At 45.1% G+C, this 25,221-nt stretch overlaps 1 protein-coding gene across 1 annotated transcript; it reads left to right on the forward strand.

The window, feature by feature from the left end:
- The first annotated feature begins 3,705 nt into the window (after positions 1 to 3,705).
- LOC146772860 (uncharacterized) lies at positions 3,706 to 25,221 on the forward strand. Its single transcript, XM_085639647.1, has 5 exons — positions 3,706 to 3,907; positions 4,584 to 4,916; positions 19,042 to 19,344; positions 21,568 to 21,747; positions 23,229 to 25,221. Exons 1-5 carry the CDS (start codon positions 3,853 to 3,855, stop codon positions 23,270 to 23,272), a joined length of 915 nt encoding a protein of 304 aa, XP_085495773.1. The 5' UTR covers positions 3,706 to 3,852; the 3' UTR covers positions 23,273 to 25,221.

Consider the following 25,221-nt stretch of genomic DNA (forward strand, 5'->3'; position numbering starts at 1 on the left):
CTGGCTGGAAGGAAACAGGATGCGGAAAGGAGGAACAATTGATTTATTAGCATTCAGAGTCCCGCCCATGTGGGCCAAGGGCATGCTGGACAAGGTAGTTCAAAGTGCTTCCCCTGGACTCGCAATTCCTCTCACCAAGTGGAATCCGCTCCTGCGCCTCAATCGAATAAATGTACCTCGTTAGGAGAATGGTTTTGGCAGCAACGCTTCACACTGCCACTGTAATCCTGCGGTTCAGGCCCCCGATGTCCCAACAGCACCTGTGGTTATAAGTGCCCAGGATCCGCCGAACAGCGTCAGGGCATCCTCGCGACCGGACGGGGCCGCATATTATTCCAAAACGCAGGGTTGCCCTTGTGAGGATGCCACACCGCAGGATTACAGTGGCAGTGTGAAGCGTTGCTGCCAAAACCATTCTCCTAACGAGGTACATTTATTCGATTGAGGCGCAGGAGCGGATTCCACTTGGTGAGAGGAATTGCGAGTCCAGGGGAAGCACTTTGAACTACCTTGTCCAGCATGCCCTTGGCCCACATGGGCGGGACTCTGAATGCTAATAAATCAATTGTTCCTCCTTTCCGCATCCTGTTTCCTTCCAGCCAGTGATCAAGGGCTCATGGGAGCCTGAAACGCGTTTGGCCGCAGAAGGGGGGAGGCAGCCTCGTACTACACTGCTGCCTGCGGCGTCGAGTGCAGTAACCCTGGTGTATGTGGCATCCTCACAAGGGCAACCCTGCGTTTTGGAATAATATGCGGCCCCGTCCGGTCGCGAGGATGCCCTGACGCTGTTCGGCGGATCCTGGGCACTTATAACCACAGGTGCTGTTGGGACATCGGGGGCCTGAACCGCAGGATTACAGTGGCAGTGTGAAGCGTTGCTGCCAAAACCATTCTCCTAACGAGGTACATTTATTCGATTGAGGCGCAGGAGCGGATTCCACTTGGTGAGAGGAATTGCGAGTCCAGGGGAAGCACTTTGAACTACCTTGTCCAGCATGCCCTTGGCCCACATGGGCGGGACTCTGAATGCTAATAAATCAATTGTTCCTCCTTTCCGCATCCTGTTTCCTTCCAGCCAGTGATCAAGGGCTCATGGGAGCCCGAAACGCGTTTGGCCGCAGAAGGGGGGAGGCAGCCTCGTACTACACTGCTGCCTGCGGCGTCGAGTGCAGTAACCCTGGTGTATGTGGCATCCTCACAAGGGCAACCCTGCGTTTTGGAATAATATGCGGCCCCGTCCGGTCGCGAGGATGCCCTGACGCTGTTCGGCGGATCCTGGGCACTTATAACCACAGGTGCTGTTGGGACATCGGGGGCCTGAACCGCAGGATTACAGTGGCAGTGTGAAGCGTTGCTGCCAAAACCATTCTCCTAACGAGGTACATTTATTCGATTGAGGCGCAGGAGCGGATTCCACTTGGTGAGAGGAATTGCGAGTCCAGGGGAAGCACTTTGAACTACCTTGTCCAGCATGCCCTTGGCCCACATGGGCGGGACTCTGAATGCTAATAAATCAATTGTTCCTCCTTTCCGCATCCTGTTTCCTTCCAGCCAGTGATCAAGGGCTCATGGGAGCCCGAAACGCGTTTGGCCGCAGAAGGGGGGAGGCAGCCTCGTACTACACTGCTGCCTGCGGCGTCGAGTGCAGTAACCCTGGTGTATGTGGCATCCTCACAAGGGCAACCCTGCGTTTTGGAATAATATGCGGCCCCGTCCGGTCGCGAGGATGCCCTGACGCTGTTCGGCGGATCCTGGGCACTTATAACCACAGGTGCTGTTGGGACATCGGGGGCCTGAACCGCAGGATTACAGTGGCAGTGTGAAGCGTTGCTGCCAAAACCATTCTCCTAACGAGGTACATTTATTCGATTGAGGCGCAGGAGCGGATTCCACTTGGTGAGAGGAATTGCGAGTCCAGGGGAAGCACTTTGAACTACCTTGTCCAGCATGCCCTTGGCCCACATGGGCGGGACTCTGAATGCTAATAAATCAATTGTTCCTCCTTTCCGCATCCTGTTTCCTTCCAGCCAGTGATCAAGGGCTCATGGGAGCCCGAAACGCGTTTGGCCGCAGAAGGGGGGAGGCAGCCTCGTACTACACTGCTGCCTGCGGCGTCGAGTGCAGTAACCCTGGTGTATGTGGCATCCTCACAAGGGCAACCCTGCGTTTTGGAATAATATGCGGCCCCGTCCGGTCGCGAGGATGCCCTGACGCTGTTCGGCGGATCCTGGGCACTTATAACCACAGGTGCTGTTGGGACATCGGGGGCCTGAACCGCAGGATTACAGTGGCAGTGTGAAGCGTTGCTGCCAAAACCATTCTCCTAACGAGGTACATTTATTCGATTGAGGCGCAGGAGCGGATTCCACTTGGTGAGAGGAATTGCGAGTCCAGGGGAAGCACTTTGAACTACCTTGTCCAGCATGCCCTTGGCCCACATGGGCGGGACTCTGAATGCTAATAAATCAATTGTTCCTCCTTTCCGCATCCTGTTTCCTTCCAGCCAGTGATCAAGGGCTCATGGGAGCCCGAAACGCGTTTGGCCGCAGAAGGGGGGAGGCAGCCTCGTACTACACTGCTGCCTGCGGCGTCGAGTGCAGTAACCCTGGTGTATGTGGCATCCTCACAAGGGCAACCCTGCGTTTTGGAATAATATGCGGCCCCGTCCGGTCGCGAGGATGCCCTGACGCTGTTCGGCGGATCCTGGGCACTTATAACCACAGGTGCTGTTGGGACATCGGGGGCCTGAACCGCAGGATTACAGTGGCAGTGTGAAGCGTTGCTGCCAAAACCATTCTCCTAACGAGGTACATTTATTCGATTGAGGCGCAGGAGCGGATTCCACTTGGTGAGAGGAATTGCGAGTCCAGGGGAAGCACTTTGAACTACCTTGTCCAGCATGCCCTTGGCCCACATGGGCGGGACTCTGAATGCTAATAAATCAATTGTTCCTCCTTTCCGCATCCTGTTTCCTTCCAGCCAGTGATCAAGTGCTCATGGGAGCCCGAAACGCGTTTGGCCGCAGAAGGGGGGAGGCAGCCTCGTACTACACTGCTGCCTGCGGCGTCGAGTGCAGTAACCCTGGTGTATGTGGCATCCTCACAAGGGCAACCCTGCGTTTTGAAATATATATATATATATATATATATATATATATATATATATATATATATATATATATATATATATATATATATATATATATATATATATATATATATATAATTAGATTATAAGACATTTAAGTTGGTCTTTTATTCTACAAAAAAAACTGCGGTAAATTGGAATAACTAGGAAACAATCTGTATTTGAATTTTGATTTGATATGAATTCAAATTTGGAAGATGCTGATATTCATTTTTAAACTGTTAAATATGCATGAGTTTTTCCACATTGCTCGCAGCAGGGTGAATTAAAAAACTACTTTTTTCTTTGAATACCACATGTTCTCTGTTCACCATGCATGATGAAGGCACATCACACAGGGAACTTTTTTTGTATTAGAAGAAATGCATCATTTAGAATCATCTCCTGTCATGGCTGCCTGATGTAGAAGATAAAGAATACTATTGGGGCTCATACATGGGTTCAATTTCAATTTCTTTAGTTGTTAGTTATTTTTTACTGGTAACCTTTATAAATCTTACAGAATACAAAATGTGACACGCGTTTCGCCCCAGTAGCATTTTTCAAGGCATGCGTTTTAGTACTCTGAGGTTCTTGATGGCAGTAATGTATTTCCTTCCCCTGTGGTTCACTACTTTTTATCTCATGCAGAGGGTTTCTCTCCTGATTTGCAACTGATGCTTCACTTGTGGTGGGTGCGACCTGAGCAGCTGTACAAGGAGCAGGATGGACACTAGACAAGCTGAGAAGTGGTTCAGATATTGCACCCTCCTTTCCAATGGTAAACTTTACATTCACGAATACAAGGATAACAGATGGAACTGTAGCATGGATGAGGATCGAAACCTAACGCTGCTTTGTTTATTCATACAAAAACGTACAGTTTTCTGTTTTTATAACTGTTTCCAAATCGTTAATATTTTATTTTTTCCTATCTGTTAGATGAAGAGGTAGGATTGAAAAATATGTTTTAATATGTTTACGGGTATTTATAAAAACGTCAAATGCTGCGTATTCGTCTGCTTCAGTGCGCTGAAATGAACTGTATACGTATGGTTTTAAAAAGAGTTGGACCACAGTGCCTTATAAAAATTCAATTCTAGTTAGAGATACTGAGTGGAATGACATATATCTCATTAGCATTTCCATATTACAAATTTGCATAAACTTTTTCACTGCATGACACTAACCAGAGCAAAAAGGTGACACTTAACACCAGTTTTTGGTCACATGTTTTTCTGCCAAAGTCAGCATAAAATTGCATCAGCACCTTGACAATCTAATTTGGAAATATTGGTGCCTAAATTCACAACATCAGTGGAAATCTGTGCAGTTTATCCCTATAATGAAAGCCGTGGATAGGTTTGGACCTATGGAATGGATGTGCCTGGCCGTTTTGCGGGAAGGATATTGAGGGCACCAATATTAACATTATATGTTCTGCTTTCTTCTCACAGTGTTGGGGGTCCATCTGTGCCTGTATCAGACGGAGCGGTACCGGTTCGTTACCGTCAATGAAACCGCCAAGATCTCCTGCTTTTTAACTGCAGATAACCAGGATGGAGCACATAGAATCAAGTGGTTCTGGAGGGGAGCAGAGGAGACGGTCACATTTATTGTGAACTGTCATGATAGCAAGAGGGAAGGAAAATATCTCTGTAGATCTGAACCCCGCCGCGCAACCCTGGAAATCTACAGCATGCAGCGGAATGAGAGCGGCGTCTATTACTGCTCGTATCCAGTCCTGAACAAGCTACATTTTGCCAAAGGATCCACACTCATAGTGGGAGGTAAGATAACTTGTCATTTTCAAGAGACACACTTTTTGTGTTCGCTGATAAATTAAAGTAAAGTGGATTGAAATTAATGTATGATGTTATCATTACTATAGTTTTAATGGGAAAAAAATGAAACTCCATGTGAAAAATGCGTAATTTTTTACATTCTCAGTTATGATGAAACACTTTTTGAAAATGCATTATATATATATATATGTACACACACAGATGCATACATTTATTTTCTATTAGTAAAAAGGTACTGTTTTTAAAGTGCATACCAGACCCGTTTTTCCAGTGAGCTTTAAATGAGGTGTGTATTTAACATTAAAAAAGGAAGTACAATATACACACATGGGGGCAGATTTACAAGCCCCTTGCATCACTTTTGCACCGTCGTTGCGTCACTTTTGAGACGCAGCGGCAGCGTAAAAGTTGCAGCCCATTTACAAAGTGACTCATCTAGGAAGATGCGTCACGTTGTGAAGCCCTGCGCCAAATTAAACCTGCGTCAGGTTTAATGAATGCAGGGTGGGCGTTCCGTCGCAGGAAGCCCCGTAAAAGTGACGCAGTGAAATCTACAAGATTTCACTGAGTCACTTTTACGTCCATGCTGCGTCAAAACCCTGCGCCTGCTTGAAGCAGGCGTAAGGAGTGACGCAGCTTGTTAGGCATAGGGCCCCCCTGAGCATTGCTGGAGTTGCGTCGTGCTTGCTACACGACTCTAGCAATGTGTGACTTTTCCGTCAACAGATGCATCAGAATTTCTGACGCATCTGTCAATCCTTGCGCCATGGATGCGCCGTTTTGTAAATACGGCGCATCCATGGTGACGCAAGGGTTTTGCATGTTGGCGCAGGGAAAGTGACGCATCTCTACAGATGTGTCACGTCACTTTCTTGTAAATCTGCCCCATGATTTTTCACATTTTGTCGTCCATGGAGACAAAGTGAAAAGAAGAGACGCCCACTTACAAGTCTTGCTTCCTGCTTGTCTTCAGCGGTGGAACGTCCAAGCTCCCACCGTGCATTGGGTGGTACAGGCAGGGGCCCTGGAACTAGGTGGGGGGGAGCTGCACGTGCTGACGCACCCCCAGACCAACGTAAAGGTCAAGGAGCACTAAAAGGCCATTATTGAAGTGTTTCTTCCAGCAGCATCGATGGATTTAGGCCCAGATCTCTGTACTGGGGTGAATGTATGACATTGTTCTGCATTCTGTCCATCAATTGTTGTTTTTGCATTTGTCACCCCGAGTGGGAAGGGTATGCTCAGACGTGAGTCCCTTGCTCTCCATGCCACTGGAATCAAGCTATCCTGGCTGACGAGGGCTGAAAGCCCGAAACCGGTCCTAGGATGCTTGTTTCCAGTCCAGGGAGGACCTGGCTTGGCAGTTCGGGCTGGACTGTTCCCATGGGGCACAGGGTCAAGACTGATTTGCATATGGCTGGGTTCAAACTGGAATGGCATGGTGAGCAAAAAAACGATGGATTTAGGCCCAGATCTCTGTACTGGGGTGAATGTATGACATTGTTCTGCATTCTGTCCATCAATTGTTGTTTTTGCATTTGTCACCCCGAGTGGGAAGGGTATGCTCAGACGTGAGTCCCTTGCTCTCCATGCCACTGGAATCAAGCTATCCTGGCTGACGAGGGCTGAAAGCCCGAAACCGGTCCTAGGATGCTTGTTTCCAGTCCAGGGAGGACCTGGCTTGGCAGTTCGGGCTGGACTGTTCCCATGGGGCACAGGGTCAAGACTGATTTGCATATGGCTGGGTTCAAACTAGAATGGCATGGTGAGCAAAAGAACGATGGATTTAGGCCCAGATCTCTGTACTGGGGTGAATGTATGACATTGTTCTGCATTCTGTCCATCAATTGTTGTTTTTGCATTTGTCACCCCGAGTGGGAAGGGTATGCTCAGACGTGAGTCCCTTGCTCTCCATGCCACTGGAATCAAGCTATCCTGGCTGACGAGGGCTGAAAGCCCGAAACCGGTCCTAGGATGCTTGTTTCCAGTCCAGGGAGGACCTGGCTTGGCAGTTCGGGCTGGACTGTTCCCATGGGGCACAGGGTCAAGACTGATTTGCATATGGCTGGGTTCAAACTGGAATGGCATGGTGAGCAAAAAAACGATGGATTTAGGCCCAGATCTCTGTACTGGGGTGAATGTATGACATTGTTCTGCATTCTGTCCATCAATTGTTGTTTTTGCATTTGTCACCCCGAGTGGGAAGGGTATGCTCAGACGTGAGTCCCTTGCTCTCCATGCCACTGGAATCAAGCTATCCTGGCTGACGAGGGCTGAAAGCCCGAAACCGGTCCTAGGATGCTTGTTTCCAGTCCAGGGAGGACCTGGCTTGGCAGTTCGGGCTGGACTGTTCCCATGGGGCACAGGGTCAAGACTGATTTGCATATGGCTGGGTTCAAACTGGAATGGCATGGTGAGCAAAAAAAACGATGGATTTAGGCCCAGATCTCTGTACTGGGGTGAATGTATGACATTGTTCTGCATTCTGTCCATCAATTGTTGTTTTTGCATTTGTCACCCCGAGTGGGAAGGGTATGCTCAGACGTGAGTCCCTTGCTCTCCATGCCACTGGAATCAAGCTATCCTGGCTGACGAGGGCTGAAAGCCCGAAAACGGTCCTAGGATGCTTGTTTCCAGTCCAGGGAGGACCTGGCTTGGCAGTTCGGGCTGGACTGTTCCCATGGGGCACAGGGTCAAGACTGATTTGCATATGGCTGGGTTCAAACTGGAATGGCATGGTGAGCAAAAAAACGATGGATTTAGGCCCAGATCTCTGTACTGGGGTGAATGTATGACATTGTTCTGCATTCTGTCCATCAATTGTTGTTTTTGCATTTGTCACCCCGAGTGGGAAGGGTATGCTCAGACGTGAGTCCCTTGCTCTCCATGCCACTGGAATCAAGCTATCCTGGCTGACGAGGGCTGAAAGCCCGAAACCGGTCCTAGGATGCTTGTTTCCAGTCCAGGGAGGACCTGGCTTGGCAGTTCGGGCTGGACTGTTCCCATGGGGCACAGGGTCAAGACTGATTTGCATATGGCTGGGTTCAAACTGGAATGGCATGGTGAGCAAAAAAACGATGGATTTAGGCCCAGATCTCTGTACTGGGGTGAATGTATGACATTGTTCTGCATTCTGTCCATCAATTGTTGTTTTTGCATTTGTCACCCCGAGTGGGAAGGGTATGCTCAGACGTGAGTCCCTTGCTCTCCATGCCACTGGAATCAAGCTATCCTGGCTGACGAGGGCTGAAAGCCCGAAACCGGTCCTAGGATGCTTGTTTCCAGTCCAGGGAGGACCTGGCTTGGCAGTTCGGGCTGGACTGTTCCCATGGGGCACAGGGTCAAGACTGATTTGCATTTGGCTGGGTTCAAACTGGAATGGCATGGTGAGCAAAAAAACGATGGATTTAGGCCCAGATCTCTGTACTGGGGTGAATGTATGACATTGTTCTGCATTCTGTCCATCAATTGTTGTTTTTGCATTTGTCACCCCGAGTGGGAAGGGTATGCTCAGACGTGAGTCCCTTGCTCTCCATGCCACTGGAATCAAGCTATCCTGGCTGACGAGGGCTGAAAGCCCGAAACCGGTCCTAGGATGCTTGTTTCCAGTCCAGGGAGGACCTGGCTTGGCAGTTCCGGCTGGACTGTTCCCATGGGGCACAGGGTCAAGACTGATTTGCATATGGCTGGGTTCCAACTGGAATGGCATGGTGAGCAAAAAAACGATGGATTTAGGCCCAGATCTCTGTACTGGGGTGAATGTATGACATTGTTCTGCATTCTGTCCATCAATTGTTGTTTTTGCATTTGTCACCCCGAGTGGGAAGGGTATGCTCAGATGTGAGTCCCTTGCTCTCCATGCCACTGGAATCAAGCTATCCTGGCTGACGAGGGCTGAAAGCCCGAAACCGGTCCTAGGATGCTTGTTTCCAGTCCAGGGAGGACCTGGCTTGGCAGTTCGGGCTGGACTGTTCCCATGGGGCACAGGGTCAAGACTGATTTGCATATGGCTGGGTTCAAACTGGAATGGCATGGTGAGCAAAAAAACGATGGATTTAGGCCCAGATCTCTGTACTGGGGTGAATGTATGACATTGTTCTGCATTCTGTCCATCAATTGTTGTTTTTGCATTTGTCACCCCGAGTGGGAAGGGTATGCTCAGACGTGAGTCCCTTGCTCTCCATGCCACTGGAATCAAGCTATCCTGGCTGACGAGGGCTGAAAGCCCGAAACCGGTCCTAGGATGCTTGTTTCCAGTCCAGGGAGGACCTGGCTTGGCAGTTCGGGCTGGACTGTTCCCATGGGGCACAGGGTCAAGACTGATTTGCATTTGGCTGGGTTCAAACTGGAATGGCATGGTGAGCAAAAAAACGATGGATTTAGGCCCAGATCTCTGTACTGGGGTGAATGTATGACATTGTTCTGCATTCTGTCCATCAATTGTTGTTTTTTTTGCATCTTCCAGCAGCATCAGCAGGGCTTTCACGTACAGGCTGTGAACATAAAAAAAAACTTCTTTTGACAAACTGCTGCTAATTATTTTAACATTAATATGTATATACTTTTACTGCCTGTCAGTTTTCAACTGGTACCATGCTGTGTAAAAAGTCAAGATGATCAAGATTATCTAACAGTCATGTATCAATAAAAATGTTATGATTTTTTATGTTGCCCCCAAGGGTTAGGAAAGTGAAGGAAGGGTAGAATCCTGCCACAGTACATTAGACATGTTGCCCATGTTTATGGACTTTCTAGACATTTCCATAGCACAGAAAGGGCATTCTGAAATTAACATTATACCAAAGTTTAGCTTATGATAAAGTATCACTCAAAGTGTCACACATGCATCAATAAGTGTCACACATGCATCAATAAGTGTCACACATGCATCAATAAGTGTCACACATAATTATACTCCAAACACACAAATGCCACACCTAACCAAACTGAAAACTTGACAGCTATAAACAATGCGGCTCCCATGCACAATCACCGCCCTGCATCCACAGCCTGACTTCATGTGACACATAAGTGCCCTCCAAGAGACACACCCCTGGACAAATGACATTAGTCACTTCATGAGATGTTTCTTTCGGCAGAGGGAGTGTCGGATGAGAATGGGAAGATGTTTTCATAAGGGATCATTAAGAAAAGTACAAATGCATGTTGGTTTCATAAAATGATGATTGCAAAGATGGAGCACTTTCGCTCCCAGTGCATAAATCCTGGTATGTACCACTTAACTATTAGTGTGCATTTAACAGTTCCAAGCATTGACCCTAGGGCTACAATTACAATGCATGATCATTCAAACCAACACAATCATAGAGACCTTTAAATCATCACATCAAAATACACACTCACATGACACCCCCATAGTCTGCCTATACATACTCATGCACCACAAACACATAAAAACAACTAACGACAAACACAAACATGCAAAAGACATACATGAACACATACATAGACACGGATATCTCTAAACAGGCAAACACACATACATATAAGCTGTTGCACATGCTGCACCTGTTCTGAGTGTGAATGATCAACTATGCAATGTTAACTACACCACTACTGTTCAGGTTATATGATGGAGTCTTGCGGTGCTGCAGCGCTTGCTGTATTGGTTATGCGTGTGAGGCACCATGCATTACTTTGTGTAGGATTACTGCTCAGGGTATCTGAAGGAGGCTTGCACTGCTGCAGCACATGCTGTATTGGTTATGCGTGTGAGGAACCAGACATTACTTTAGGCACCGTTACTGTTCAGGGTATGTGAAGGAAGCACGCACTGCTGCTGCTCATGCTGTATTGGTTATGCGTGTGAGGAACCACACATTACTTTAGGCACCGTTACTGTTCAGGGTATGTGAAGGAAGCACGCACTGCTGCTGCTCATGCTGTATTGGTTATGCGTGTGAGGAACCACACATTACTTTAGGCACCGTTACTGCTCAGGGTATCTGAAGGAGGCTTGCACTGCTGCAGCACATGCTGTATTGGTTATGCGTGTGAGGAACCACACATTACTTTAGGCACCGTTACTGTTCAGGGTATGTGAAGGAAGCACGCACTGCTGCTGCTCATGTTGCATTGGTTATGCGTGTGAGCAACCACACATTACTTTAGGCACCGTTACTGTTCAGGGTATCTGAAGGATGCTTGCACTGCTGCAGCACATGCTGTATTGGTTATGCGTGTGAGGAACCACACATTACTTTAGGCACCGTTACTGTTCAGGGTATGTGAAGGAAGCACACACTGCTGCTGCTCATGCTGTACTTGTTATGTATGAGAAAGCCTGCATTGCTTTGCGCATGTTTACTGCTCAGGGTATCTGAGGGAGGCTTGCACTGCTGCTGAATATGCTGCACATATTCTGCGTGTGAGGTAATGTGCTGTGCAGCTCTATAGTATTTCTTCAGAGAATGTGTGTGTGTGGGGGTTTTTGTGTGTGTATGAACCCTTCACTTATTTCACCTTCCTTGTACTTGTGCTTAGTTTTAGGAAACTTTGCATGTCTCCTATCTATAATGTGTAGATGGTGTGTGTTAGTACAGCTTGGTAAAATGCTTCTTGCTGTACAGTTGCCAAAACAATTGTCATTGTCAGTGCATTTTTGTTTACTGGGCCATACAAATGAATCAAAGACAATTGTGCCATCAAGGAAGCGCATCATTGGTTCATCTGCTCTGTATTGTCAGAATTCTGTCATCATAGCATCAAAAGAATGCTTTAGAATAACAATCTCAAGTATCCTGTTATTAGTATGGTGTGGTATGCATGCATTTGTCTGTTCTTAATTATGGTGGAAGAACTTTTCACATCAATGGTTTACACACAATGTTTTCTACCCCCCACAGTGTAAGATTGGAGGATTTACCCACAGTCTGACCCCGTATGTGAAAGATATATATATATTTTTATTTATAGTGTGTGGTTGGTCCTTCCTGACTTTGGGCTACTGCTTCACCCCTAAAGCCTCAACACCCTTTCTGCCCACCTGAGACCTAGAGCATCCTCATGGCAAGGGAGAGGAAATGGGTATTCCTTAGGGCACAGTTTTGACATCTGGACCAGCACAGATGAGGCAAATCTAAATTTCCTCTTACTTGCCACTACGAATGGCTGCACTATTTGGGCTCTGTATCAGCGGGCAACCAGGGAACTATACTAAAGATGAGTATTTCTGAAAAGTAGAGGCCAAGGCGATTACAGAGAAAGTCCTGAAATTTGCAGAATCTCACAAAATTCTTGCCTCCATGTGATCCCAGACTTTTCCTGATAAAAACTGAACCGCCGTTTGTGTGGCTGGGGCTATCGCCTTTGACAGGAACAGTAGAAAACTGTGGCCATGTGAAGTCAATGTAGTGTTTGCATGGTGCCTACTTTGGTCAATTCCTATCTCTGTTAATTGAGCCAGTCTCACGTTGGGTACCATTTTTATAAAGAGAAGTGTGGAAATGCTGTGTGGTGTGAAGTTTGGGGATCCCCAGAGTCTTTAACTTTCCCTCACAGATATGATAGAAAAACATGTGATTTCACCCACAGTTTAAGATATTCAGGGTGTTCTGAGTAAGAAAACAGAATAGTAGCTACACAAGTAAGATCCCCCCCCCAAGACTCACCTCAATGTGTAGTTTTCAGAAATGTTCGGGTTTAGTAGGTTTCCTTGGGAGCAGCCGAGTTCAGGCTCAAATACCATAGCTACCCACATCACCAAAATGGGTTAATTTGCAAGGCAAGAATTTGGATTTCTCCTTTTTGCGTTTTGGGGTATTGTCTGTTGTGGGTAATAGGCCCAGGCACACGGAAGGCCCTGTTTGTATTCGTAGAAATATGGGAGTACAGAATAGAATATGTGTTATTATCAATTTCATTTGTCCCTTTTTGTGCTTTAATTATAAGCTATTGTGCAAGAAAATAACAAATGCCCACTAAATGTCATGATAGTATTGGTAAACCAAATTCACCATTGTACAAATAACCACCGTTGCTAAACTCAATATTTTTAGCATATGTCAAAAATGCCTAAGTTTCATTCATCCCCATTTTTCATTTATTAGTTTTTACCATGTGAATTGCTTCATGGTTGTAACACAATAAAATATTATTAAAAGCTGCAATTCTGAGTATTCTGCGTCTTTGGAAAAACCAACAAACAATATATATGCCTGTGAATAGAAACGTCTGATGATGAAAGTAATGGTATATTACTCTAGTAAATTATCAATCGGGGCAAAAAATGACAGATACATATGTTGCCATCTATTTAATTTTCTCCTATATTTTTACATTATCTAATTGATTTCATTGATCAGTTTCTTTTATGAGACCCATGAGCAATCTACACAAAAGACCCCTTTCTGAAATTGTAATTTTGTATAATTTTCAGAAATGTATTACTGTCTAGGTTCATTCAAGGGTTTCACACCTGTTCCCACCTCTAACTGCAAGTAGGGCAAAACCACAAAAAACACAGCCAAAATGGACTGCCACTTAGAAAAAGGCAAACACTGTGGAAAAGTAGTTTTTCTTTACAACTCTGCTTGTTTCTGTAAGCTGGGAAGATGGTGATCTTAGCACACCTAACCTTTTATTGTGGCCACTTTTAGGAAAAATACACTTTCTTGCACAGCACTTTTTCCCATTCCTCCACAAAGACGATTTTTTAAATATTTAGGCTATATGTAAAAATTCCAGCTCTTTCATGGTACTGTTTGAGAGGAGATCAAGGGAAGGGTGCAACCACCCCCAAACCACTGTGAAATGCAGTATTTATAATTCGCACATGTTCATCTTGGCATGTTTTTTGGTAAGTTGGGAAACTGGCAACCCCCTTTTGTCAAAGTATAAACATAGCAAAGTGGTTCCAAAGCTTTGGTATACATCGCCTAATAATATACAAATCCTTTTACCTCTTAAATATCTCATCTCAGTATTATACACATCCCTTGCTTTGTAGTCACAGATCAAATTCACTTTGTAACAAGTAGTGATGATCAGAAGCCGGAGCACTGTCTCACACTGTCTGACACTGCACTCACCAGATCCAAAGTTGAACAAACTACAACTAACACCCTAGCAATTGTGCACACAAAGGTGTCTGGGAATGGATGCAAATCATTATGTTACATGACCTCATATGAGAGTTATGAAGCGCTGCATAATGGACACATTTGGAATAGCTACTTTGTCAGTTACCCAGAAAAACATGCTTGAGCTCACAAGGATTAGGAAAGTGCTAAATAAATGCCATTCTCATTAAGCGAAATTTAAAAAGCACAGGCAAATGAGAATTTACCCTGATCACATCTTATTTTATTTGATATAATTGCCTATGCATTTGCAAACAACTTTGGCACTGTTTGGCAAATCTGCACAACTCTTTTCATAAAAAGGTAATCCATCTTGTCTCCTGCATGGAGATGTTTGTGATGCTCTGTCATACGGGGGGCAATAAAAGGGGGTTGTCCTTCAAAAAGCGTGATTCCCCAGGGTCATTTCAACGGGAAACGTTGCTCCGCAGTACATGAAACAAGCATTTGCAATGCAATAGGTCTCACATTACTGAACGTTTGAGCTATTGGTGTAGCAAGTAATAAAGCAACGCCACTAGCTCAAACTTTGTATATTGTATGCTGACACCTTTATCCTTTTAAGAAAATTCATTTTGAACCAAAAAAAAAACTGTAGATAGACTCAGTAAACTGTATGTCAGCAAATGTAGTGGGCATTTCAGTGAAGATGTGCTCTCTGTAAATGACAGTGCACTACCAGAATATATTTGTGCCCTTGTGCTCCAAAGTGCACCCCCATCTACTTATCAAATCCTTAATACTCGCCTGCTAAATGAGCTTCGCACATTTGCTACCCTTGTTGTTTGTGTGATGCTTGGATTTTCACAGTCCCTAGGACTCTGGCCCACCAGGGCAGCCCGCTCTCTCCCAAGGCATTACCTTCTTAAATGCGAACATACATTTTGCCAGAGGGCAGTGCGTATGTCAGGGCCGGGCAATACACATTGCACAAATCAATTTTTCCGATAGCACCTGTAGATTTTCCGATGGTATCGGATATTTGCAACAACAACAAAATACTCGGCCTACACATACCAAACACTAGCCAGTCTCAACACCTTTCCCTCCCCCCCAGCGCCTTGAGACCCTCGCGAGTGAATAGCGCGCTTTACCAACCACTGATTGATTGATTGATTGAACACCTGTACAACTGAGATTGTACACAAAAGCCACCTTTTAACTGCACCCTGCCAACTGACTGCACCCTACTATTCCTACTAAAACAATCAGAAACACACTCCAGTCTGTGACACGTCTCAAGACCATTAGTGAAAATATCAGAATTCAGATAGCGCTTTGAGTTCTAAAGGCAGTACCGCGCTCCACAGACCCTGTAGCATAAGGGGGTCTCTCAGTGCAGCCCTGCAGTCACTCTGATCATTCCAGAAGTGTGACGCCAGGACCCCAGGAGAATGGAGTCTGTCTTTAAAGGACTGGGAAGCTGCGGAAGTCATGTCTGCCTTGTGTGGTGCGGAAGTGCTGTGAATAGAAACTCTTCTGCCTGACGGGCTGCTGAACAGTCCTGTGAGGGTTTTTTTTCTCGCCTCATGTGGCGCTATACAGACCTCTGTGAAAGTGCCCTTCCTTACCTTCTGAGTGACTGGAAATAGAGTGCGGACAATATTTTGCCTTTCGTGAAAAATAATGTAAAAGACCATGCTGCTGCCCCATTCGAGTAAAAAAGAAAAAAGCTGTGCAAAAGCACTTGTGTTACACGGTTCTAGAAAAGAGCAGAACAGGTTTTCGGCCTGTTTAAAGCGCTATGCGAAAATCTGTTTTTGCCTCAAGTGTGGAAACGCTCAAGCGTACTCTGCCTGTCTATTGTTTGTATTTAAAAATGACACAGGCAGAATAATTGTTCACTCTAGTCGTCATTAGACAGAAGCAGAAGCTGTAGAAAAGATTTGGAAAAAAAGACGATGAACTTAGTTATTTTACCTTCTCACAACCCAAGATTTGTTTGGCAAATGTGAAGGCACACTTTGCGTGGGGAGGGGAGAGCGGGAGGGGCAATTCAAAAGGATTCCCGCCACTTTGCAATCACTTCAAGTCTCTTAACTTGCCCTTCACGGGGAGGCCAGTGTACCTTCAAGGTGCTGCGCTTACCTCTCGCTTCCTAGCTCCCTTGGAAGGGCTGGGCAGGTTCTGCTGCTGCGGTGCTGCTCGCTCCCTGCACCTTCTCCCGCTGCTCTCACCAGCTCCTCAGTCCCTGCTGCACCATAGGGGAATGCCTGCCTGCGCCCCAGTCTGCCCGATGACACCCTGATCCCGGGCTCCGGCTCCGAGTCAGAAAGACTTAATTAATAAAATAGCAAAGTGAAACCAGAGATAGAATGCCTCGCATTGATCGAATGGAAGCAACACCTGTCCCACCCATTCATAGGGGATACCTGTAATACTGGCAACTTTTAAAAGTAATTGATCCTGGGCAAAATAGTTTTTTTCCTCCAGCCTGTAAAAAAAAAAAACACGCCCGCGAGTAGTGTGCGTGCACGCACGCACCACAGCGAGCCATATGTTTTCAATTATCGCGCCCGTGTCTGGGCACAATAATTGAAACCACATGGCCTTTGGTGCACGTAAGAGACACCAATAGGCCAGGGTCAGAGCAATGCAACCACCTTTGGCCTATTACGTGCTCTCTTGGGAAAGAACATACACGCAAAGGCCAATAGCGGGGCACAAAAGGAAAAGCACACGCACAAGCGTGTGCGATTCCTGGCTCCGTTTTGGAACCCCAGACAAAAGGACTCACGCTGCGCGAGCAGTGCTACGCACTGCATCGCTAGGCTCGAGACCTAAAAACAGCTGAATAGAATTTCACCAAATTACGTAGCAAGTTAGAACTTTTCTCAGAAAGCAGACTTTTCGTGATTTGGTGTATGATCATTCCGCTGTTTTCAATTAATGTTTAAAAAGGGCTCAAATTGGTACCAAGGGTGATGTTGCTCATAAAAAGTTACTTACATCCGGACTGTTGTTCCCGCAGGAAATTCAAAAGACAGAATATGAGGTTTCTGCAGTTCAATTGTTCAAAATGTCAGACACACAATATAACCCTCTAAGTATTTATGTGGTCAATGTATACTCTATTCTGGTAAGAAATGGGGAAAAAAAGAAAATAGACATAGATTTTTTTAAATGTTTTTATATATCAGCAAATTATAATAATGAGAGACACCCCAAAGATAGTTTTTTTAGAGTCATTTGTTTTTGCACATATGCGACTGGTATGCCCTCATACGGCTTTGGCTAAAGTCTAGTTTGCTAAGGTTTGTTCTGTGTCGTGTGTGCAGTGAGTATTTTTTGCCACTTGGTTCTGGGAAACACGTTGCACTTTCATTACATGTTTGCTAATTTGCAGTGATTTCCTGCCAGCAAGGCATGTGTGTGCACCTAGTGGTTGTATCTGTGCTTCAGAGTAGTGATAGAAAGAAAAGGAGGGCTTTCAGTCGTATGCGCACTGTATGCCAAAGAAGACGAGGCATCTCTGATGTCTGGTACAGCAGTGGTACACTACAAGGTGTTATGTAGTAGTCAAAGTGCATCTGTGCTTCTAGTGTATTTAGTTGTGATAGATAATGTGGAAAGCATACCAGTACCATATAAGCAGGGCAACCGGAATTACATTGTAAAGCAGGACCAGATTGTGTGTCAGCGTTGACTAAATAATGCAGCACAAAAAGACAAACTATGTGGCGTAATCGGCACATTTTATAATAGTTTTAATTCCTTATTTTGTAATTTTTATGCAGCTCAACCCTTTCCATGCTAAGGTTTCACATCATTGGTACCCGCTTAACAACCAAATATGGAAATAAGCAACCGAAAGGGGACCATTCAACCTTTTGAAAATTAGGGTTTCCACTGCCCGGCAACACGTGTTGCTGCGTTTTTTGTAACTTTTGATCTGTTTGAGTTAGAAACTATTTTTTTTGTCAAAATATGCAGATTATGCAGCAGATTATGTATTATGTGACAAATGGGGTGAATACATAATTATGCAGAATACGCAGCAATCGCAATATCACATAATTCCAGACGACCTACATTTAAGTGATGAGGGTGCTGTGATGGTGGCCTGATACAGACAGATGAGTGTTTCTTGTGGTTAGTGCTGTTGAAAATGAACATGGGGAAATATGTATTACCTGTCGCACTATGTTCAATGTTAGCGGTTGTTTTTTTTTCTGGCAGAAAAGATTTACCACACACAGTCCATCGTAAATAGGGCGCAGTGTAATGCCCTTCCACCGAAGCACCCTACTCAGTGGGCCTTCGGAGAAATGATTCAATCAAAGGAGCTAACAGGAGATCAGTCGAGAAAAAGATGACAGTCCTCTCTCCCCAAAATAGGGAGCGTGGACCAACTTTTTGAAGAACAGGGTAATCCATTGTGCGAAGGAGTTCTCTGTCCACCAAACTCTAATTTACCCTCTAAGGTTGTTGTCAAATGGAGATGACTATACCTCTAAAGGTATCTCATTATCCATTATTTGTTTGTTTCATTAACTATATTTAGGGCCAGTGGAATTATGCGGCAGGAGAGGGACAATTTATGTGGCAGGATTTAGTAAATTATGCGGCAAAAATGGCAAATTATGCCGCATAATGCAACACATTTTTTAATAGTATTACTTCGTTATTTTGTACTTATTACACTTATTCTAAGACTGTCTGGGCATTGGGTCGATCTCATTAGTACCAGCTTAATACCTAAATATAGCAATAAGCAACAGAAAGGTGCCCAGTTAACCTTTGCAAAAGGCCATCTACTGAGCAGGTAACATTTGCTACTACGCTTTAGTAACTTTTGAACCATTTCAGCTAGAAAAAAAATGGGGGTTCAAATCTACAGATTGTGCAGCAGATGATGGATTATGTGGCAAACCTATAATTATCGGAAAATCTCTGCCGGCGCACAATCACAAAATTCCAGTGACCCTCACTATATTATTTGTAATTTTACATTTTGCCAGGTCTTTTGTGCCAGATAATCTGCAGTAATGAATCGTTTTCCTTCTCAGACAGTTACGCAGCAAAGACCTCTGTGGAGCTTGTGACCGCCCCACTCCAGCAGAATGAGTTGGGCAGTTTTATCCCTCTGGCTTGTGTGGTCAGGGCTGTTTCTGGACCAGTCTGGCTGTCCTGGAACATCTCTGGGAGCCCAGGTGAAGGGCAGACAAGATTGACCAGAGACGTAAATGGGGACTTCACTTTTATCAGTCATATCTCCATCTCCCGAGACAACTGGACCAGAGGAGAGGTGTCCTGTAATGTCCAGTTCAATTCATCTCAGAGCGTGGTGACGAGAAGTGCAGCCGACAGAGGTAGATTTTATTTCCTTATTCATGAAAACGGTATGATGTAATTTCCAGAAATGTGTGTAGTGCTCTAGAGGGAACAGTTGACATGAACTGATTACCAGAGATTTTCTATTACCTGAAGCCCTTGAAGGCCAAATGTGGGCTGTTGCTTCTCTCAGATTCTGTGGCTGAACTAGGAGTCCTTCTCAAGTACTCAGGGCCCATGCCCACAGGTCATCCACACACTCATAACTTGAAGCTCACTCTGTTTTTTACACCTTAAATGTCACCATTGCCTGTTGTAATGCTGAATGTTTAGAGCAGACAAGTTTGACCAGAGACAAAAATGGGGTCTTCACCTTTACAAGTCATATCTCTATGTTGCCGGGCAACTTGACCAGAGGAGACGCGTCCTGCGAAGTACAATTCAATGCATCCCTCAGGGAGGTGAAGAGAAGTGTAGCCTACAAAGGCATTGTGAAGACGATTTTTGACCATTCGGATCCGGAAGCCTGGTGGAGAAATGTAGTTTAGGAAACAATATCAATATTCATTAAATTAGAAGCATATCCACTAAATTATAAAAAAAGTGTATTTACTCCATGCTGTTTGTGTAGTAATTTTTCTAAATGATATCACGTGATAAACCTAACTATTGAGAAACAGAGGATAATAATATTCTCCAACTGGAAGTTCGGCCAGTGTGTTAGTGTAAAATTAGGACTTGAAATGAAACGATGCTTCTTGACGTCGAAAACACTCTGCTATAGGCCCATAATGTATATTGACCCTTTTGCTCTTATGTCATTTGGTTCACTATGTATTATTTTCTTCCCTCACCTCTTATCCTCTTATCCCATGGCTTCCTACATGCCACGCCCCCTGCTTCCCTCTTAGTGTGCTCCTTAGAATAGTGGGATATGGGGCAGTGGAGGTGAGGTGTGTTGGGTTGTTCTCATGGGTGAGTATTTCACTGTGTGACTGCACCTCGCCTACTAGAATGTCCAATGCAAAAAGAACAATTGATGGACAGAATGCAGAACAATATCATACATTCACCCCAGTGCAGAGATCTGCGCCTAAATCCATCGTCTTTTTGCTCACCATGCCGGTCCAGTTTGGACCCAGCCATATGCATATCAGTCTTCACCCTGTGCCCGATGGGAACAGTCCAGCCCGAACTGCCAGGCTAGGTCCTCCCAGGACTGCAACCAAGCATCCTAGAACCGGTTTTGGGGTTTCACCCCTCTTCAGCCAGGATAGCTTGATTCCAGTGGCATGGAGAGCACAGGACTCACGTCTGAGCATACCCATCCCACTCGGGGTGACAAATCTAAACTGGGGTGGCATGGTGAGCAAAAGAATGATGGATTTAACCCAGATCTCTTGACTGGGGGTGAATGTTTTGATTTGTTCTGCATTCCGTCCATCAATTGTGTGTCTTTTGCTTTCTCGCCCTAAGTGCGCCGGGTATGCCCAGACGTGGGTCCTGGGCTCACTGTGCCACTGGATTCAAGCTATCCTGGCTGAAGAGGGGTGAAACCCCGAAACCAGTCCTAGGATTCTTGTTTCCGGTCCAGGGAGGACCTGGCTTGGCAGTTCGGGCTGGACTGTTCCCATGAGGCACAGGGTCAAGACTGATTTGCATATGGCCAGGTCTAAACTGGGGTGGCATGGTGAGAAAAAGAATGATGGATTTAACACAGATCTCTTGACTGGGGGTGAATGTTTTGATTTTGTTCTGCATTCCGTCCATCAAGAGTGTGTCTTTTGCTTTCTCGCCCTACTAGAATGTCCAGGTGTAGGTGTAGAATTCTGGAGGTTGGAATGTGGGACACTCGAGCTGGGACATGTCGGCGAGGAGGCGGTTGTACCGTGCCTCTCCTCCCATCTGCCGGTGTGAAGGGTCCTGGGTTTGGAATAAAGCCTACTTAAGAAGTCTCATTGTTTGTTAGTTGGAGTGGGAGAGTGAGGGGAACCACCTGAAAACCAGCCTTGGAGGTGTCATTGGTACTTATTGTGACTAATAAAACTCAGTCCTGCCTTAAACTGCGACTGGGGATCTTCATTATTACACACCACTTTGCTCCAAAAATCTCTAAGTAATGGAGATGAATGGTTCAGTGCATACTTCTTTGCATTTATTTAGCATATCTACTCTGTGACAAGCATCCATAGTGTGTGCTGTCTTGTGGTGTGTGTATATATGTGGTATGGTGTTGACCTTTATCATGATCTCCATTCTAGCCATCTCAACCAATGCTTTTGGTTGGTGTGGAGCCCTCACGGTGACCCGGATCATCTTGCTGCTGCTGACTCTCGCAGCTACCATCTACAAGGCTACCATGTGCTCTCGCTCAGGTCCGGCAGCAGCCTCTCCAGCTCAAGGAGAAGTCCAGAGCAGAAGAAGGAGGGTTGTAAGAGAAGGTAAATATGATAAATGCCATTCAGAAATGGTGCCCTGAAAAAGATTTTTAAGTTTTGAAAAGGTTGACAAGGACATAACAATTTTCTTTGTCATAAAACAAGTACATTACTTTGTTAATGGTTGTTCAAGGTCACTGCTACCAGCACCTCTATCCATTGTCCATTGTACAGACAAGAATGGGATTGCCGTCGTAGGGCAGCCATCTTACTGCTAAGCCTGACACACACCACTCTTCCTCATTCGAAGGCCAGCCTAAGCAGAAATTAAATTGAATGTCTTGGGACAGCACAGTAGAAAGCCGCACTGGGAATTAGCAACTGGATGGTAATAGGTGTTGAGCATAACGCTCCTCTGCCTTCAGCACCGTACACTACTCCCAGAAGGCCTCTCCCTCATGACATGCAGAAATGAGGCCAACTAAAGGCCTAGTGGGGCCACCAACTAAAGGCCTGGCCACGCTCACCAGCCTTGGTCAACCAAGTAGGTCAGCCTTGGTCAACTAACTAAAGGCCTGGTCGCTCTCACCAGCCTTGGTCAAATGGCAGAGGTTTAAGAATGACTTACCTGCTGGGCCGGCTGTATGATGGTGTGACCATTGCAGCTGCATCTCGCTCTGACCTGGGGAGGGGGTTTTAAAAATAACCTATGGATTTAAAACAACATGCCACATAGTTCCTTGTGTGCCCAGCAGTTTTCAGGCAACAATAAAAATGTCAAGATAACTCTGGTGATTAATGTTCCCGCTGGAGAGAGATGGAGTTAGTCTAGTGGGAGATTTAATTCATCAATAAAGTAGCGCAGAAGGATAATGTGCTTGCTGCAATGAATACATACCATGCAGATCACAGAACAGAGTGTGAGTGAACTATGAGTAGCGCTATAAAAAAATGTAATGTAATCAAGGGGCTATGGAGAGAGGAGAGGCACTGATGGAGGGTGGTAGTGAGGGAATTTGTGGAGAAGGAGGTCATGGGGTGGTGGGGTGCCTAAAAAGACTGCTGCACCATGCATCACCAGTGCTTAAGCCGGCCCAGCTTACCTGTTTGGCACTGTTCTAGCCTAAATGGTTGCTTGCCATGTTTAAAATAATGAGGCTGCATTTGTTTGGAAATATAACAGTGTTTGTTGTCTTAAAGAAACAACAGCACGTAACACAATAACTTACACACAGCATATAACAACATATTTAAAACGACCTCCTCTGCACCCCCTATATGCAAGCTGATTAAATTATAGAGCAGATCACTGGTTCTTTAGTGGTGTTGTAGAGCTGAGGCAGAAACACTAGGAAATGATACTCAAGAAAGAACATGTACTGGTCATGCTTTATTGGTGCAATGACATAAAATGCAGTGAAATACCTCTGAACAGAAGAGCATTTGATGGAACCAGTGTTGTAACCTAAGATATTTGATAGTCCCCTTATGCCATTTACTGTGTTAAATGAAAATATATTAAAAGGCTATTATTTTATTTTCAGATAATGTGTTTGCTGTAGAAGAAGCCAGTACACAAACCGAATAGTTCATAAACCACACCCCCACCTGTAACAATTTTACCTGATCTGGTGTCACACTGATTAAGGAGATAACTTTGAAAAAAATCATTTAATGGACCAACAAGTCATCAGTTTTCCTTCTTTTGTTTCTTGGATTTGTTTTGCTATATAGTTCGATAATGTACGGTTGTTACTATTTTTTCGGTTGCGATTTGAATAATCGAAGGCCTCGTTTATTCTTGGACGGCCAGCCCACAAGGCCACCATCTCCCCCTGCCTAGAGGAGGTCACTTGTCCAGTTTAAAGAACTCTGTTGAAATGAGGCCTGCTGAGCTGAAGCTGGAAAGAAGGAGTTTACTGAGAGAGTCCACACCGTTTGGCCACACGGCCAGACTGCGGGAGAACAACTGGTCACTGCACATGGAACTTGATTCCAGAGGTAATGTAACCGAATCAGTGAAGTTACAGGAATACAGTGACATGCATGGAATGGATCTTAAAGTGGAACAAAGAGAGCAGAATTCTTGCATGATAGCACGTGCTTGCTTGGCGGGAATATTTTTGAAGTGCATCTATAAGTGCGGTAGATGCACTTTCCGAAAAAGTGAAAGCCAAGGCAAGAAGGCATCTTGTTGCAGCTCGCTTGGCCTTCTTTTTCTTTCTCAGAAATAAACCCTGAAAGAGGGATTTTGCTTCATAGAAAGAAAATGCAATGGCCATGACATCAGGCCATTGTTGACTTTCCCAAATGGTAAAATGCTCTACAAGTGACAACCCTCCCAATGCCTCAATGGGAGCCCGGCACCCGATGGGTCTCTGCCAATGGTTATGCATCTCAGAGGTGGCGGAGGATCCACTGGGAACAATAATTGGTTCTCCCACCTTTAGTTGGGGCACAGGAACAGCCAGTGTGGCGGGGGCCATGCTCTGCCAACCAACCTTTAAAGGCACAAAAATACTGATTATGGGTTAGATGGATGGGGAGAAGATGTTTACTCACTTTTAAATATGGACACTTCTTTCCTCAACCAATTCCACATGTACCAGAATTTACCACGTTTTCATCTGGTACTTTTGACGGACATTAACTTTACAGTCATTGAACTGTAAAGAGTGTCTTATTCGCCCAGCAATAGCCACCAAAGAGAGCTGTCTTTCGTTTGCTCCACTTCTTAACAATGGATAAGTTGCACCAAGGTGTTTCTACAAATCATAAAAAGATTACAATTTACCCCGCACGCTTTTACAACACATGCCATACCCTGCATTTTTTACTCCTTAAAATCTTTTACAACACAGAGTTTTACAACGCAATCCATTACAACGCATTCCCCATTACAACGCAATTTACTATTGTAACTCCGCCGGGGAGTTACTTTGGGAAATGCGTTGTAATGGTTTGTTGTGTAAAGCCCTGCGTTGTAAAAGATTTTGCAGAGTAAAAAATGCAGGGTAATGGCATGTGTTGTAAAGGATGTTTACTCCTGCCATCTCTTCAGCTACAAACATTTCCTTGGATTTACTTCTCGAGAATTAGATAAGTCTTCTCTCTGGGTCACTGTCACCAAGTAATATTTTGGACAGCATCAACAGCTGATCTGTTTCCTTCAACGGTTCCATCCAGCCAGCTGGGTTTCCTCATGTGTCCTGAAAAAGGCTGTGTTCACCTACATCACAAAGTTGAAATTGTATACAATATCGCTGTCAAATCACTGGCAACGGTTAACCATGAACAGCCTCATGAGTATTTTTGTAGAATTACTCTGTTCTGGTTTTATGTTGTCAAACATGCAATTTTTTTTATTTTTATTAATGTAACATCAGCCTAATAATGAGCAGGGAATGTGGGGGCGTCGAAAGAAATTAAACAAATAAATTTTTGTGAGTTGTGACATTTTGAACAGTTTACAACTAACAACCAATATGAAACCTCTCTGAGACATTTCCCAATAAAATATATAATTGAAAGGCAAAA

Source organism: Triturus cristatus, chromosome 12 (assembly GCF_964204655.1).
Source record: "Triturus cristatus chromosome 12, aTriCri1.1, whole genome shotgun sequence".
Taxonomy (NCBI): domain Eukaryota; kingdom Metazoa; phylum Chordata; class Amphibia; order Caudata; family Salamandridae; genus Triturus; species Triturus cristatus.

Excerpts from the sequence above, each read along its gene's own strand:
- LOC146772860 (XM_085639647.1), top strand. The coding sequence starts at position 3,853 with ATGGACACTAGACAAGCTGAGAAGTGGTTCAGATATTGCACCCTCCTT. Across the intron at positions 3,908-4,583 it reads TTGCACCCTCCTTTCCAATG|TGTTGGGGGTCCATCTGTGC; the intron begins GTAAACTTTACA and ends TTCTTCTCACAG. Across the intron at positions 4,917-19,041 it reads ATCCACACTCATAGTGGGAG|ACAGTTACGCAGCAAAGACC; the intron begins GTAAGATAACTT and ends TTTCCTTCTCAG.